The 16,769-nt window shown below is 33.2% G+C and overlaps 1 protein-coding gene and 1 long non-coding RNA gene across 3 annotated transcripts; one reads left to right on the top strand and one right to left on the bottom strand.

Annotated features, from left to right (window-relative positions):
- Positions 1 to 4: 4 nt before the first annotated feature.
- On the bottom strand, positions 5 to 15,444 carry LOC105321977 (beta-1,4-galactosyltransferase 4-like). Of its 2 annotated transcripts, none has more exons than XM_066071671.1 (6): positions 15,185 to 15,444; positions 11,071 to 11,483; positions 10,665 to 10,852; positions 7,539 to 7,661; positions 294 to 406; positions 5 to 199 (listed from the first exon to the last, which is right to left on the bottom strand). In XM_066071671.1, the coding sequence occupies exons 1-6, from the start codon at positions 15,363 to 15,365 to the stop codon at positions 165 to 167; spliced, it is 1,053 nt and encodes a 350-aa protein (XP_065927743.1). In that variant the 5' UTR covers positions 15,366 to 15,444; the 3' UTR covers positions 5 to 164. The 2 variants fall into 2 exon arrangements, with proteins under 2 accessions (XP_065927743.1, XP_065927742.1); XM_066071670.1 differs by having other exon boundaries at positions 311 to 406; positions 15,185 to 15,443.
- LOC117681367 (uncharacterized) lies at positions 13,110 to 14,062 on the top strand. The gene is made up of 3 exons (XR_004596018.2): positions 13,110 to 13,387; positions 13,597 to 13,706; positions 13,865 to 14,062. It is a non-coding gene; the product is annotated as an uncharacterized lncRNA (long non-coding RNA).
- Positions 15,445 to 16,769: the final 1,325 nt, after the last annotated feature.

Here is a 16,769-nt window from a genome sequence, read left to right as displayed (position 1 = left end):
AACATCAGATTTCAAAATTTTATGTAGGGACACTCAGTTCTGATTATGCAATTAAATATATAGTTAATATTTCGACCTATTAAACAAGACTTCAAATTTGGTATAAAATGTATACAGCTGAACAGAGACTATATGATAAGGCACGTTTCTAAGTCCATCAGTTCTCATTCTTTCCTTTGATTTCCGTAAAAGAATATATCTGCAAAAAAAAGAGGAAAATTGACAAATTATTTTAATCTAAACAATAAAACCTTAGTGAAACGACTTTAACTTAGCACATATTTTTAGCGTACATTTAATAATGCCAAACCTTTTAGCCCACTTTTTACTTCTCGTATGGTTAGCCATGGTATATCGGGCAATTTCAGCAGATGGGCGTGTTATCTTCAGTCCAGAATAGACAATTCTTTAACGATATGGCATATCAAAATCCATCACTAGTGTATTAAGTAATAGATTTCAAGGCAGTTAATTTAGACAACATACATGTAATATATATATATATTTGCCACATTTTTCATTAAAAATCAATTTTTATAAAACTTTGATACTTGTTTTATAAATTCGGTCCGAAAGGCTGAATTTATCTATTTTAAAGGAGCCTACATGGTCAAGAAATTCACCATTAGATGTTCCTAAAATTTGGAATATGATTTATTGAGCTATAAATTATTATTTAGTAAAGAAAAAATCCAGATAGTTCACCTTTTTGCATTTGGGTCCTCAGAGAGTTCTCTGTCTGATAGAGATCAATACCCGACAGTCTTAAAATGGCCACGGCCATCATACAGTCTTAAAGCTGAACACCGCTCGTAAATAGGCACTGTCCGCCATATTTCTCTTTCAGCACCGCTCTTCCTACACCCCTATATAAGCCATAGACCTCTTAACAGTTCAAAGTATATCACTGTAGAGGTCTCACCTGTGTGGACGTACATCTTGCCTCGCCATGTTACTCGGTCGCGATGAAATTGTCAAGTTTTACGCACTTTTTTCAAACCAGGAGAGTACTAACATCAAATGAACTGGTCATTGCATTATTTACAGACATAATATGCACATAAATAACAATTAAATGCATAAAAATCCGAAGACAACGAAAGGAACACTACACGTCGGCCACGAGTTTCAGATGTGCAATCGGGTGTAACGAAATCGAAGGGTTTATATACCAGGTACCTGTGTGACGGTGCCTATTTACGAGCGGTGTTCAGCTTTAAGAAACTATAGTTATACCCGCACTTTCTAAAGAAAGTTCGGGTATATTGTTGTTACCCTGTTCCGTCCGTCCGTCCGTCCGTCCGTCTGTCACGTTTTACTTTCTCAAACTGCTCTTACATCTTATAAACCAGCAAACTAAACTCTTGGAGTTTGATTTGGGGTATCATGTTGTTTTGTAAAAAGGTTTCAAAAATTCTCTGTTAGTCCTGGGGGTCAAATAATTGGTAAAAAATGACGTTTAAAAACCTTCTTCCTCGAACTCCTCCTACATTTTCAACAGTAGACAAATCATCTTTTGGAATATGTTTTAGGGTATCCTATAGATGCGCAATAAGGTTTCGGAATTTTCAATTTTGTCCTGGGGGTCATTTAATGGCGTTTTTTTTGTTTTTTTTTACAAAAAAACTGGTTTCAAAAACGTCACTTTTTTTTGGCAGTAGCCAAATGATCTTCTAGAATATGATTGGGGGTGTCATATTGAGGCGTGATCAGGTTCCAGAATTTTTTTTTTATTAAGGGGATCAGTGGGCAACAAAAAATGACGTTTTTTGGCCAAAAAAATATGGTTCCCAGAACTCCTCTTACAACTTTTGGAGTAGCTACGTCATCTCTTGGGATATAATTGGGGCTGTCCTATAGATGTGCAATAAGGTTTTAAAAATTTAAATTTCCAGGGAGTCAAATAGTAACAGAAAATTGACGTTTATTATTAAAAAACAAAACATTGATCCAAGAGCTCCTCTTATGATTTAATGGATAGACAATCATATCTTGGGATATGATAGGGACTGTTATATAGATGTGCAGTAAGGTTTTCAAAATTTAAATTTCATCCAGGGAGTCAAAAAGTAGCAGAAAATTGACGTTTATCACTTAAAAAAACATAGATCCTAGAAATCCTTTTATGATTTAATGGATAGACACATCATATCTTGGGATATGATAGGAACTGTTCCATAGATGTGCATTACGGTTTTGAAAAATTAAATTTAACCCTGAGGCCCATTACCTACCGGTACATACCTTTTGATGCCCTTTATGGATCAAGAATATATATGGTTTAGGGGTGGGGATCTCAACCGTTTTCGAGATATTCGTGCACTTCCTGTTCAAGGGGGGTCATGATCACCCCAGGGCCCATGACCTACATACCGTTTGATGCCCCTTGACACAAGGAACAAGAATATATATGGTTTAAGGGTGGGGATCTCAACTGTTTTGAAGATATTAAGGGACTTGCTGTTTGAGGGGGTCAGGACCACCCACAGGGCCCATGACCTACATAACATTTGATGCCCCTTGACATCAGAAACATGAGTATATATGGTTTAGGGGTCATGATTATAACAGTTTCTGAGATATATAGTAATTTCAAATTCCTGGGGGGTGGGGATGACCCCAGGGGTCAGATCTAATAAACCCTATATATTGCCAGTAACAGCCAATATATGATTATGAAAACCCTATATTATTATCTTTGTCCGTTTTCAAGTTACCATTTACAATAGAGTCTACGATTCTTCCTACAAGGTTCAATGTCAGACCCCACACCCTTTTGACACCCTCCTCCCCCGAAAAGTGGTTGTCTAACCCAAAATGAGAAAAATCAAACCAGGGTGCACAACTAGATATGCAGGCCTATCAAATCCTAGAGTTTTGTACAATTCTGTTCAGCCATCTCTGAGAAACAAGTTCAGAGCAGGAAAGAAGAAAAAGAAGATGAAGAATAATAATACATGTATTAAGAACTGTACAAAAACAATAAGTCTTCAAATTTCATTCGGGAGACTTAATAATAAAGATTAAATAGAGATAGGATCATCAAACATCAATAATTTAAAGATAATTGACAATTTCTGATTCTAAGGGGGTCAGGATGACCCCTTTGGGTCATGACTTACATGCCATAATGATCTGATGCGCCTGCATGACCTAAGGAGGAATAATATCTTTGGATTAAGGTGGGGATGGTTTTTATAATTTCAGGAAGAGCATTTGGGATCATGACCTACATACCATCTTAAATGCCTTGAACAAAGAAACAATAATATAATATGTACATGATATATGATCGATCAATTTAAGAACCCAGATATAGATCAATCATCTGTTTTGTAATACTTCCTATGTATATATACATGTATATGTATTAGTTTTTGTTTTGTTCTATACTATTCATGTTCATGACTGTAGTATGGCTTAGTCTTATTTTAAATTACATTAAAAAATTGTCAAATATATGACTTGGAACCCCCACTCCCAAACAAACTCAAATATAAACTGTTCTCCCCCCCCCCCCCCCTCCCTTGTTGAATGATCTATCAAAATATAATTTGGGTGTCTAAAAACTTACATAAACTGGTAAAAAATGTTATTCTTAAAAAAATTATATTACACCTTGCATAATTGACAAATGATCTAATGAGATATGATCAGAGGTCATATTTCTACCTTGGGATCAATAAGTAGTATTCATTGACAAGTTAAAATTAATAACAATAAATTATTCAAATTATAAATGTTTATATCCACATTCACCCCCCCCCCCCCAATCTAATCTGGTTAAAAAGATTCAGTCTTCTTAATACATTCTTACATGTGTACAGAAGCACATTTTAAATCATTTCTTGATTGCTTTTTCCTCTTGTGATTAACATTTTGGATTAACAAAATGTTATATGCATCACTTCCATGTGTATTAATCGCCTATTTGGGGCAATTGTAAAGTTTCCTAAACAAAGCAGTGACATATCATTAGGCTAGGAATTACCCGCCACATGGATCAAACACTACTGTATAACATATGAATAAGATAAAATACATTATTATGGGGGTTGGGGGGTTAAAGACAACACCTGGGGGTCATTAATGTACTTTACACCATTTGATGCATCATGCATGCATAATGACATTAGAAGATATTTTGTATTTTCCTGTTTCGTGGGGTCAGAACAGTCCCATAAGATCATGACCTACATTGTATTTGATGCATTATAATACATTAGGAAAGAAATACTCCTTTGTTCCTATTATAACTCATATAAAAATGATAAGTGTCTACACCTACTTACATTTAATACACAAATTTAATAAGAAATTGTTTATACAGGGTCAATATGGGGTCAACTCAATAGTGCATGATCATGAAGTCTGACAAATGAAAAAAATAACTTTTGCAACTAAAATGACAGAAACTTTACAAATGCGATAGGATAGGTAACAATGATAAGCTTATTTAAATATTAAAAGATGATGATACAGTATGCTGTCAAAGGGAGATCACATTTAGAAAGTGAAAGTAGAACTTATATATGCATGCTGGCATCTCATTATATTGCGCTACTGCTACTACATGTATTATGCTTACCTAAATTGGTCAACATCATAATGATAATCCAATTAAAACACAATAATGAATTCCTTTAGCTGATCTTAACTAGGGGCCTAATCCTTTTCTGCATACGGAAAACACAGACATGTATGTATGGGTGTTGCTAAAACGCGGAACGAAAAGCGGAACGGAAAGCGGAAAGGAATGGAAAATAGCATCACGTTTATCGCTTAAAAAGGGTATAGACTGGCCAGAAACGATTTACTTTGTATCTTTTATTTATATCTAATGAATGATTATCAACATGTTGTTATCTTATTAATATTCATATGAATGTCTATCAATTATAGCATTGTATTCATTCGGCTTTAGTTGAGTACGAAACGGAAAAATCAAATGTATACATTTTTATATTTCAAATATGATGATGTACATGTACATACTTACATCAAAATTGAATTGTCGGTGTTCTAGACGATCTTTTATCATACAGACGATACAGTATCATTGAGATGGAAGAAAAAAAAACCGTAGGACTGACGACATTAAAAATTAAAATACAGAAAACATTAAAATATACCCGGTAATTTGTGAAACTAGTAATTTGTGAAACTAGTATTTTTAGCAATGCAATTTTGTTTACGTTTGCATTACTAAGCAGTTGTTTTTTCCAGCAGCTATAAACATATGATCCGAAAAGATAGCTCTAGACGTTGCCTAATTTGATTTTAAGATTATATATTGGGACTATAGTTTGTCGATCCCAAAACATTCATGCAGCACATTTGGACGATTTATAATGGAAAATGTTGACATCTTTTCTCCATTTGGAAGTCACTCAGAAGACCTTGCACAATTTTTCAACACTATAATCCGGGTCTGTTGAAATGCAAAACCCCGTAGACTTCTTTGTTTTTAGCCGTGTATTTATACCAGCTGATAAGCTAGAGAGGACGTTTTAAAGAACGAATAATGAGAATGTGTAATGCTTCTAAAAGAGAATCGCTTAAACCCTGAGGTATATATAAATATACAGCAAAAAGTGAATCGAGGATATTTTGGGACAGAATATAGTGGTCAATGCATGTACTGTTAATTTTGAGGTAATAAATATTCTTGAATAAATAATCTAATATTGCTAATCTTTCAAAAAATAAAATAAAAAGGTACATAAAGTATATCGTTTTAGCATGATTAACAAATCTATGAGGTAAATAACATTAGATAAGATTTTCCGTTTTCCCTTCCGTTCCGCTTTCCGTTCCGTTTTCCGTTCCGCGTTTTAGCAACACCCATGTATGTATACACGTGAACCCATCTAATCGAAGAGCTGGGTAAAACTAGTACGCGCTAATGAGACATGCAGACCTGTGTTGTGTACGTAACTTCAGACAAAGATCATTCATTTGTAACATGCATGTATTTTTATGACCTATTCTTCAAATCCACTTGCACTATTTTATTAGGTAAATAACAGCTTTAAGGTGGTGCAGGACACCTGCATATTGTGATGTACATGTATACTTTCTATTGAGATAAACAATAAAGTATATCAAATATTGATTAAATATTTACCCCCCAAATAATGTTACCTAACATTGAAGCGCAATGGGTTAGAGCGTTTACATGTCTGTAAGAGCATTGGGGTCCAAGGTGTATTTTTGGTACTTTTACAATTGATATAAATGAATTTTCATGGGGGGGGGGGGTCTGGACCCCTCACTCCCACCCCTTCTCTAAATCTGTGCACACGATGATGTTCATGTAGGCACACAGAAGCAAATCTAAAACCGGCAACCGCCACGGGGAGGGGGCATAATTTAATTTTCAATTTTGTTTGTAATAATTATATAGACCATTATACTTTCTATGACATAAAATGTTAAGATTATTGATTAACTGAAAATTCAATGCAAACAGTTCTACCCCATATTGCACATAAAGTGCTGCTCATGTCACGATGTGTATTATCATATGAAAATTATAAATTTTAATTGTATTACCGGAGCTTGCATATAGCCTTCATTTTTAATTAAACTGGTACAAAACAGTGTTATTTAGGGGCAAACACATGGTGCGGGTATTACTGTCTAATGACAGCATCTAGTTACAGTTGTCACGACCTTAAACTCTATATTTCACATCTGTACACCATAATAACGCGATAATCAGATTTATTCTATGTTTCAGAAGTGTAAAATTATAATTAACACTGGAATTAACCATTTGCTATTGCAAAACATAGTTTATCTGATAAATATAGTTTTACGATTGTGAAACTATGATTAATGACTTATTACTAATAGTTAATGAATGTGAATTATAGTCTACAGATGTGAATCTGTATTTAGCAGCAAAATCTATTGTTAAAGTTATTTGCAGACAGATAAACTCATTCGTAAACTATAGTTAACAACCTTTTAAAAAAATGGTTTTACAGATGGAAACTATAGTTGACGAATCGTAAATTATAGTGAACGAGTATAGTGCAAGGGGAAATAAGTCTTTTTCCGACTTTTCTCTCAGTTGTATCTCTGAATGCCATAATTTTTCTTATCCCAACAATCAACTTAAAAATATGTTTGTAGGTTTAGTTTTCTGACACAGATAACAATACAATTAAACCAGATAGACAAGTTTCTGTTTACAAAGATTTTACTTTTAACATATAAGTACGGTTTTCTGATTCTAAACTATAGTTAACAGTCGATAAACTTTTTTTATCATCTGTTAAACTTTAGTTAAGGCCGTTAATTTATATTTCACATCATAGTCAACCATTATTAATACGAGCAACTATGTTTGAGAAGTGTAAAACTATAATTAAAACTATCATTAACACTGAAAACAACCATTTGCGACTGCGAAAAGCCGAAAACCATAGTTTATCGACTAAAACTCCGTTTAACCCACCTTAATGAATTTGGCGTGACATGCTGGGGTACCAGGTTAAACAGACAGCACAAGATAGCGCGGTTTCTCTTACCTGACCGCCATGTCGTCATCCTCTCCTCCCCAGCCCCAGAACTCATTGGAGTAGCCATTAACGTGACGGAAGTCTCTGGGTCTAAATGCTAGTACCCCTCCTACCAAGTACTGATACATCAGCCTGAAGGAAATGCAAGTAAAGTGGATATTTTACTAATGAATGGTTTCTGCAAATATTTTTCAATCGTGGGAAGTTCTCAAAGTTCTCCTTTCATCCATCTCTCGATCCCGAGTGAAAATACTTTAATATTTTTTGCATAAAGGCATGTGCTATTTTACTCTTAAATTCTAACAATCATGCATTACAATAAATCTTTTGCCGCTTGTTTAAAAAAAAGACTTCCTATCATTTCTGTGAAAGACCTAAATAGCAAATTGAATCCAGTAGGGAATTTAGATTTTAATGTATGCAGACCGGTCTCAATCAATAACATCTTAGTTAATATTGAACACAGGCGCCTGACATAAAAATAATATTTAATTTTATAATAATATTTACCCCCGTACAATAATACTAATCTTATTACTAAAGGAAACATTTCTAACGCAAGGCGCCTATGATGCAACTATAGATGCCAAGAAACAAACACAATATACAATGTCTGTTCTCCTTATCACTCAAATAGAAGACTAATTAAAGCATTTTCGGTCGTCTTCTAACGAAAGAAGATTATGTATCTGGTACAACAATTTTCAATACTCTTTGTATGATTCTAGAACAAGCATCGCCTAAAACCATTTAAAACCATGCCTGCCATGAAATAAGTTCCCCATTATACAAAATTACTCTGAAATAATCAGACTCAATTATGCATTCGTCTTTTAAAAAATGTTCAGCATCAACTTGATCACGTTACATTAAATCATGTAACGCGAGATTTTCCTAAAACACTTCTCACGTTTAGCAAAAAAGTTGCTGCTTCTGTGTATTATAGCAATTACTAAGATTTCCCAAAGGAAACCATCGCTTAAAACCTGGTCAGAATGGCCAGACAACAATAAACTTATAAAGCAAAGCACAGAAATAGGAGCAACGGATCATCGCTGATTATATAGTCCGCTTATTTGTATTCTCCAGTGACTCGCGAATTTTCAAGCTGATTAATTTCGACGTGAGGGTTTTGACTAACTAAAAAATACGAACCCAAAAGACCGTGATTAGAATTGGTAAAGAACATGATCTATATTCCCTCTTTGAACTTGGTGTATTAAGAATAGGACAAACAGACAGCAAATTATACGGAATGTAGCAGATGGCAAACGTTTTAAGCTCAAGTGTACCCATTGAATAATGGATGAAAGAATCCGTATACTGCAGATTGAGGTTATTAATATATTGTACAATATAGATCCATGTATCTGTTTCTTTTCAAAATTATGACAAAGACAGACTGATTAAAACCTCTTTTCCCCTCTCCTGAGTGAAAAAATTGTTTGCTTTTATCAAATTGTAACTCAGAATTCTAGAGTAATTTTATGTCTTTAATGTCTTTAGGAATAGAACATTGAGACAACCTGCGATAAAGCCGAAAACAACAGGTTATACATATATTTTACCGTAACATTGATGGATGAAGGTCTCCAGGGCTGTTATAATTATAAATCTTCCGTAATAATTTGCACCTCTCAGTAAAAATATACATTAGTTTTCTGTTTCTTTGCAAATTTAAACTATAACGCAGATCACTAGGAACTTCAAGGAAATTAACTAGTCTAACACGCCATGTTGATATATCGCATAGTATATAATTGGTTATCATTTGGTTCTTAATAATATCGTGAGAAAAATGACGTTGGTGAACATTTAGATATCATCTAGGGTAATTAAGTAATGCTCTTAAAATGTAAACGCGCAGCCAAGACGTCAGATATTCCCTTTGTTATAGCTATTGACTGCAAATTCACATTAGTTTGTGACGAAAACATCAGATTCCATCTTAGGCAGGGCCGTTGGCATCTAGAATGACTTTGCTTGAGCACCAGTGTCAAAATGAAATATTGCTCCTTTATGTTTGATTAACGTCTACCAGTAAATAGAGCATTTGCTTTACTGTACCCTTCATTTTCATGTCGACTTTGACTGCATATAGTAATAGCGGAAAAGCAAGGTGCCGACCAGAGATGATAGCATCTGCACAGCAATTTTTACTTTGATATTTTCGTTATTTCTATAAGAAATAGTTTGCAAAAAATTATGGCTGCCTAAAGGGTGATTATTTGGGAAGTTGTTTTCTTTTTGCGTAATATGTATAAATAACTTTCCACTTTCCATATTATTATTTATACTCTACATTTTTACTTTAGTCAATGAATGCACACATTATCAAATCGCGGTAATGAAATTTTTTTTTTTTTTAATGAGATAGATTAATTTTATTCTTTAACAATATTTGCATGTGGTCAAATCGCAGTAATACTAATCATTTTCAGTTATCTTAAGGTGGTATCATAACGAAATACTACAGAAATTGGTTAAAGTGCATTGGCTGGACAGAATGATTCAGAGGGCTCAAGTTAATATAATATTTTATTTTCAGTGTTTTTGAAATCAATGTTTATTGTTATTAGTTATACAGTATATTATATTGTGGAATTTAATCGGAATGATTTATAATTAAAATACTTTGAATAAAAGAACTAGTCAACTGGAAGCTGTCTTTTGCCTCCTCTTTTTATAAAGGGAAAAGGGCTGCTCCCCGGGTAGAGGAGGAGATAATTCTGGGTTATATAACGTGTCACAGGCAACGCCAGGTGTATGGTCAAGGACGAATAAGGTCCCGAGGATCAAATTAGCTGAAATATTGTATTGAGTGAAATCCTAGTACGATAGTGGTATGGGACATCTGTCGATATTAATGTGGATTAAAGTACATTATGATTAAAAATACTTTGACTGGTTTAGAATTTTCTCCAACATTTACCCAAAAATACGTTTCAAATGGTTTTTGGAAAGGTAAACATTTTAAATCCTCATAGGGATTCGAACTCATGATTTACAGATCCATAGTGATCGAACGCTCTAACCGATTGCGCTTCGGTGTTAGATGTCAGATTTTCGAAAGAAACCATTTATAAAAAGTTCACTTACTTGCATATTTAAGTTTAATTACAATTAAGTACTTACTTGTAGTTGTGAGTATCTACTGCCACCGACAGGTGGCGCGGTTGGTCAGTACATTGGTAAATATTCTGGTCATTCTCTGGTAACAGATCTACGTCATGGAAAATGACGCAATCAAAATTAAACATCTTCGTTGCTTCTAAAAACCCAATGTTCATTAGCCTTCCTTTGTTAAAACTACTTTCATCGACCTAAATCAAAGAAAAGGATACCGATAGATAGATAGATAGATAGATAGACAGATAGATAGATAGATAGATAGATAGATAGATAGATAGATAGATAGATAGATAGATAGATAGATAGATAGATAAAATGGATTGATAGATAGATGGATAGAATTCATACAATTTAATCACGTTTGCATATAACACTAGTAATCTGACGTCTACAAAATTTCAAGTTTTACCTGCTCAACGACAAAAATTCTGAATTCATTTAATTGTGCAGTAAGAACTGGTATCAGATTCTTCAAGAGAACGCAGAGGTTTTCATGACGATCCCTGAACGGAATGATAATAGCTATACGGCGTAATGGCTGACAATGTGACGGTTTCCAGTGTCCTCCAAATTGGCCCAATAATGCATGATGGTGCCCAGAGAAAGAAATGTCAGTTTCTTCACACTCTGTGATGTTATGTTTGCTTTGATTTGTGTATGTTACTGAAGGCGATCCAATTTCGCCGGAACAGCTCGCAATTTTACAGTCTAAGTTTGAGCAATACCCCATATTGCAGTTTTCCAATGCGATGTTTCTATGTTTGTCACCGATTTTGCACTCATCCATGACACATGAATCCAGGTTTAATTTTCTAAGCCCCTCTGTAAACAATAGGAAGAAGTATATGAAATGTACAATACTTCTCCAAACCATTACGTGGGAATAATTTTGTGAATGAAAGTTTTTCTACTAAAAAAAAATGAATTTATCAAACTATATGTGTGCATTATACAAGTATATTAATATTCGTATGATATCAAATATTGTAAATGCATGATGTTTGACCATTAAGCCATCGGCTACTACATATCTTTTCTAGATATTGCAGGCCTTATTGCCTCATTCAGTTTGTAATATTTTGTTTGCGTGTGTATTTTTTATATTACTGTATGTTCTGTTGCTTAATAGCTGAGTAGTTCCCAGAAGGCAACTTGAATAAATTTGTAACATCTTTTTTAGTTGGTTTTATATAAATGCATGCTGTTTGACCATTGACCACTACCAAAACTAATGCTTTCCGATATCATCCATACATGATTCGACTAAAGCTAATGCTTACCAATTTCATCCGTACATGATCAATACAAAGGTCAGCTAAGATCAGGATCATCCAAGCGATAGAAATTGAAACTGAGATAAGATTACATATCGTAATGGAAATGACATGTCAAAAACAAATTACGGCTATCTTCTAGCAGGCTGAATCTTTATAAACGATACGCATCAAATAAATTTGATTAGGGACCTGTTGCTAGCATAGGAATTTATTGATTACAATTTCGTCTGCTTGGATCCACAAGTTATATTTGTCATCAGTCATGACCAAGTATTGCAAGAGGAGGAAAACAATGGAAAAAAACTAAATCCGGAGCAGGAAATTGTCGTAAAACTTGATGGACATGGAGCGGACAGGATAAAAGAAAGAACTTAAACTAATTATCATGAAGAAGAAGGCTTCTTTTATAAGCCATCTCCATGGATTAGTGTGCAATGAAAAGAACAGAAGTTTGAATGAAATTTATGGAAAAAAAACGATACAGTTCCTTGTCGGAGTTGATCATGCCTTTACTTAATAACCGAAAGTTTGACTACATATCCCAGGTAGCACAAAACGTTTTCAAAACATTTTATTCTGGTTGTAAGGTTGATTTCCAAGAACGTTTTCATAAAAACATTATTAGAACGTTTTAAAAACTTTTTATTTTTGTTGAAAGGGTGTTATAAGAAAACATTATCAACACAACATTTTAAAAACATTTCCATTTAGTTTTGACAACGTTGTAAAAACATTATTAAAAATGTTATGGTTATTTAGCATAAAAACATTTCTAGAATATGTTATAAAAATGTTTTATTTGTGATTTTTATAACACTGTCAATTAGAAATGCCAGACCAAAATTGCTTTCATTGTATTGGTATTTCAAATGTATATTTCTTTATCGTCAGAAAACTGCTTATAATACAGAATGAAAATGTTATTCGACAGCATAATAAAAACATTACCTGGCAATGTTTGGAGAACGTTTTTAAATCATCAAAATAATTGAATTGTTTTTTTCTCTTTTAAATGCTAAAGATTGGCATACCTCAGTTATGCATGCTACGCACAAAATAAAAGTTAAGCAATAATTACATTTTAGAACACTGTATATTAAATATCATTATAAAAAAAACAGATTAATTGATTTTCATATTCATACTGTTTGTTGTATTTTTTTTAGATTTAAATATTAAAAAAACAGAGCATGAGTTTGATTAAACATGCATATAACTATGGAAAATATATGAAATACTTAGAGTGCAGGGCGTTGGGTTTTCCCTTTCAATGTGTTTACTGCGAGTTAATTGAATCTCACAGCGGGATGCCATGGCCAGAGTGAAAGCAGCCGATCCCAGTTATACTGTGTCCGCGCTATTTGTTATCTTACTGGGTCAGAATTTTTGAAATACCCACGCCATTTTACAAAGAGCAAGGATTTGGAATGGGGGATATTTTCGGTAAATGTAAGTATTATTTTATCTTTCAATGCAGAATAATAACTTGGATAGTGTGCACATGTACATTTAACGGCTTTGCGCTAAGCCATATCATATCTATATACTTGCTTGTGTTATTTAATTGGCGATATATGTGTACATATGCTAGCGATATACAACTCCAATACCATGTTGTTTTCAACTTTTGAATACAATTATATTTTACCATTTATTAGGGGCTGCTCCCAGAGCTTGACTACAGTGTACCATTCCAGAGTGAGAAGTTTTGTTTCATTGTGTTGATGTTAGCCGAAGATATTACTTTCATGGGGTATCAAGCATATAGGTATTTGAAATTTTTTCCCCAGCATTATATATGTATTTTTTTTATATAAACTACATGCAATTGTTGATTGAACTTGCTAAATGCATCACATGATAAACCATGCATTTTAATGATTCAATTCCACCGACCAGATGTTTTATTTTTGTTTTTTGTTTCAGGGCTAAGAAATTCAGTGAAACACATCTGTTGCAACTATAACGATCGAAATGTGTGAAAACTTTTCAGACAATTGTGAAACTGTGACCACTGAGATGCTGTGAAGTTTTGATATCTAATGACAATGGATTATACTAAGGATTTCTATCGTTCATTTTGTGAAGTATAGTTCTGTGATAATACAGTTGGAAAATTTTAAATGATGTTGTTCTGTTGTGTATGAAAATGTTTAAGGCTCATGTCTTTTATATAAAACATTTAAAACTGTTGTATTAAAAACCTTAGGTTTTAAAAGTAGAAAGAAAGTTTCATAAGGAAATGAAATGATTTTAAAAACGTTCCCAAAATGATAACATACTATGTTTAGAAAATGTTTCTCTCCAACATGTTGTTAACATTTCTTAGAAACGTTTTTAGAAAATGTTGTTATAACGTAACAAAAACCACAACGATTTACGCTGTAATAACGTTTTTAAAAATGTTTTGTAAACATTTCTTAAAAATGTTTTTAGAAAATGTTATTATAACGTAAAAAACCCCACACAGATTCACGTTGTAATAACGTTTTTAAAAATGTTTTCGTAACATTTCTACAACGTTTTTAAAACGTTGTGAAAACGTTGTTGTGTTAACTGGGATACTACCATGTACCTTTGATGTTTGTTTATCCATGATTTCATATCAACTACAAATGTTCTTGTGCACCTAGAAAAAACAGATAGCAATAATTCCAACCAAAATGCATCTAATCTAGCATTTCAGTCTGCGAGGGGTAGATGTTAGGGTACGGGATTACCGTTTTTGAAGGTTCGGGGGGGGGGGGGGGGGGGGCTTCGATTATAGGTTGTTGCACATTTCTTTGAAAGAAAATGTTATGGTTATCGGTTACCATAAACATTCATCGCAAATTCTTTCATCCTACGGAAGTAGCAACGTCTTTTCTAGGCCGTGCATAGAAACCAGGCAAGCGATGAATTAAGAATAGTCGATGGTGGGATTGGCATAACATGCAACAATAATGATATTATTACAGATAAAGTTTTTAATGTCCATTACGTCAAGAAAATATCCATTTCAAAAAGTTTGCATTCCTTGTACAAGCTCGAACAAAAATATGAACAGTATTATCTTTAACTTTTTCTGGCACTTTGTAATCAATCGGAAGCACTATACTGAGCTTGGTCTTGATTTGATGATTAAAATTTTAAAAATTAACTGAATTATAGCGCAAACTTACTTATAAAATTAAAACCTTTTAATATAGCAAAAACTCTAGAATAATAATCTTTTTGAAAAGATCATTATAGTTCTTCTTTACTTACTAAGGTATGGTGAAAACATCGGACAGATGGGCACGGATGTATTACTTGTCCCGTTTAAATCCTTAGCATCAGTGCGGACAATCCTTGAAGTTTTCTCCAACATCCCAAATATATAGATCAAATATAGGGCTCCTGCACATACTGCAGCAACACGCAAGTAAGCGCGCTTACATCTGACCATGCTTTCAGTTATAGCTTGGACTCTTTTTGGTATGCTCTCATCCTCTCCAAACTTCACGGTTGCTTTTATATAACGAAACGATTTTTTTTCTTCAAAAATCAATGTGTGAAGCTTTATCTTTTCTCATGGAGAAGTTTGTCTTTATGAACATAACCATTTTATTGATCACATATATATAACAATATATTGATCACCAAAAAACACTACATGCATTGTCTCAAGCGTTAAATGAACGCGTACAAGTAATTCGACTAGTATTATTGACATTGTGAAGCACGAGAGAAGTGCCCATGTAAACAACTCTAGGCATTAAAGAAATCAAATTTGAAAATTTGAGGGTATCAAATCGCGTCTATGCAAATAGGTGTAGGAATGGAATGTTCTAATGTAACCGACTTTAGTTTTCATTGTGTCTGTTTTTGCATAGAAAACGGAGTTTTTGTGTTACTATTATTTTTTTTATATTCTATCCTCAGAGTTATTTTTTGAATTTTTGAATGAATTCATTGTACCAATCTACGTTTGTAATGCTCCAAATAAAAAGCAAATTTTGTTGCATTTTTACATCTTGAGATGACCCCTTTTAAAAACCAGATACATGTAGCAGAATTTTATGTTTCTGTTATTAATCATTTAACAATTTGGAAAATTTCAAGTTACAAGCGAGAAACAGAAGAGAGAAAATGTTATATATATAATAATTTAGAAAATTTCAAGTTACAAGCAAGAAATTACATTGGAAAGAAGACGTTATGTATAAAAAAAACAAACAAACTCGGGTCATATTTGTTTACAAATAATGTATTACAATAGAGATATTAGGCAATTACCATTTCCTTGACAAACTTATACTTGTTGCAAACAGGATAAACTGATTCAAAGTGTTCGTAACTAATTTTGACAATAAAAAAAGCAACATTAGATTGGAACTTATGCCGTTAAATACAACTCATATGTAAACAATAACAGGACTCGAGCTTAGTTTACAGAACAAAAACTTAATCATAAATAACATCTGTAACTAAAGCTTTTAACTCGATATTTGGGTTTCAAATTTTGACAAAACATAAAAAAAAAAACATTCCAGACTTTAAAAATGGAAAAGGACTATATACATGTATGATATGGGCCTAAAATGGCCCCCTAAAATGAACATCATCATTTTGGCATCATTCTGCCAGTGAGTGCAAATAAATCAAATAAATAGTTGATAAATATATTTTATATCAACTCTTGTAAAATATAAGCTAACATTTTATTGTACCCGAAACACTTAAAAAATGGCAAATTATGGGGGCCAAATTTAACTCATATCATATATAGTTCTTTTTGAAAAATTTGAGGTCAAATCGTGTCAAAAGTCCCTGTAATAATTGAAAACGCAAAATACGTATTTTAGTGCCT

The sequence above is a fragment of the Magallana gigas genome, chromosome 9 (genome assembly GCF_963853765.1).
Source record: "Magallana gigas chromosome 9, xbMagGiga1.1, whole genome shotgun sequence".
Taxonomy (NCBI): domain Eukaryota; kingdom Metazoa; phylum Mollusca; class Bivalvia; order Ostreida; family Ostreidae; genus Magallana; species Magallana gigas.
This window is presented reverse-complemented; position numbering and strand designations above follow the sequence as displayed.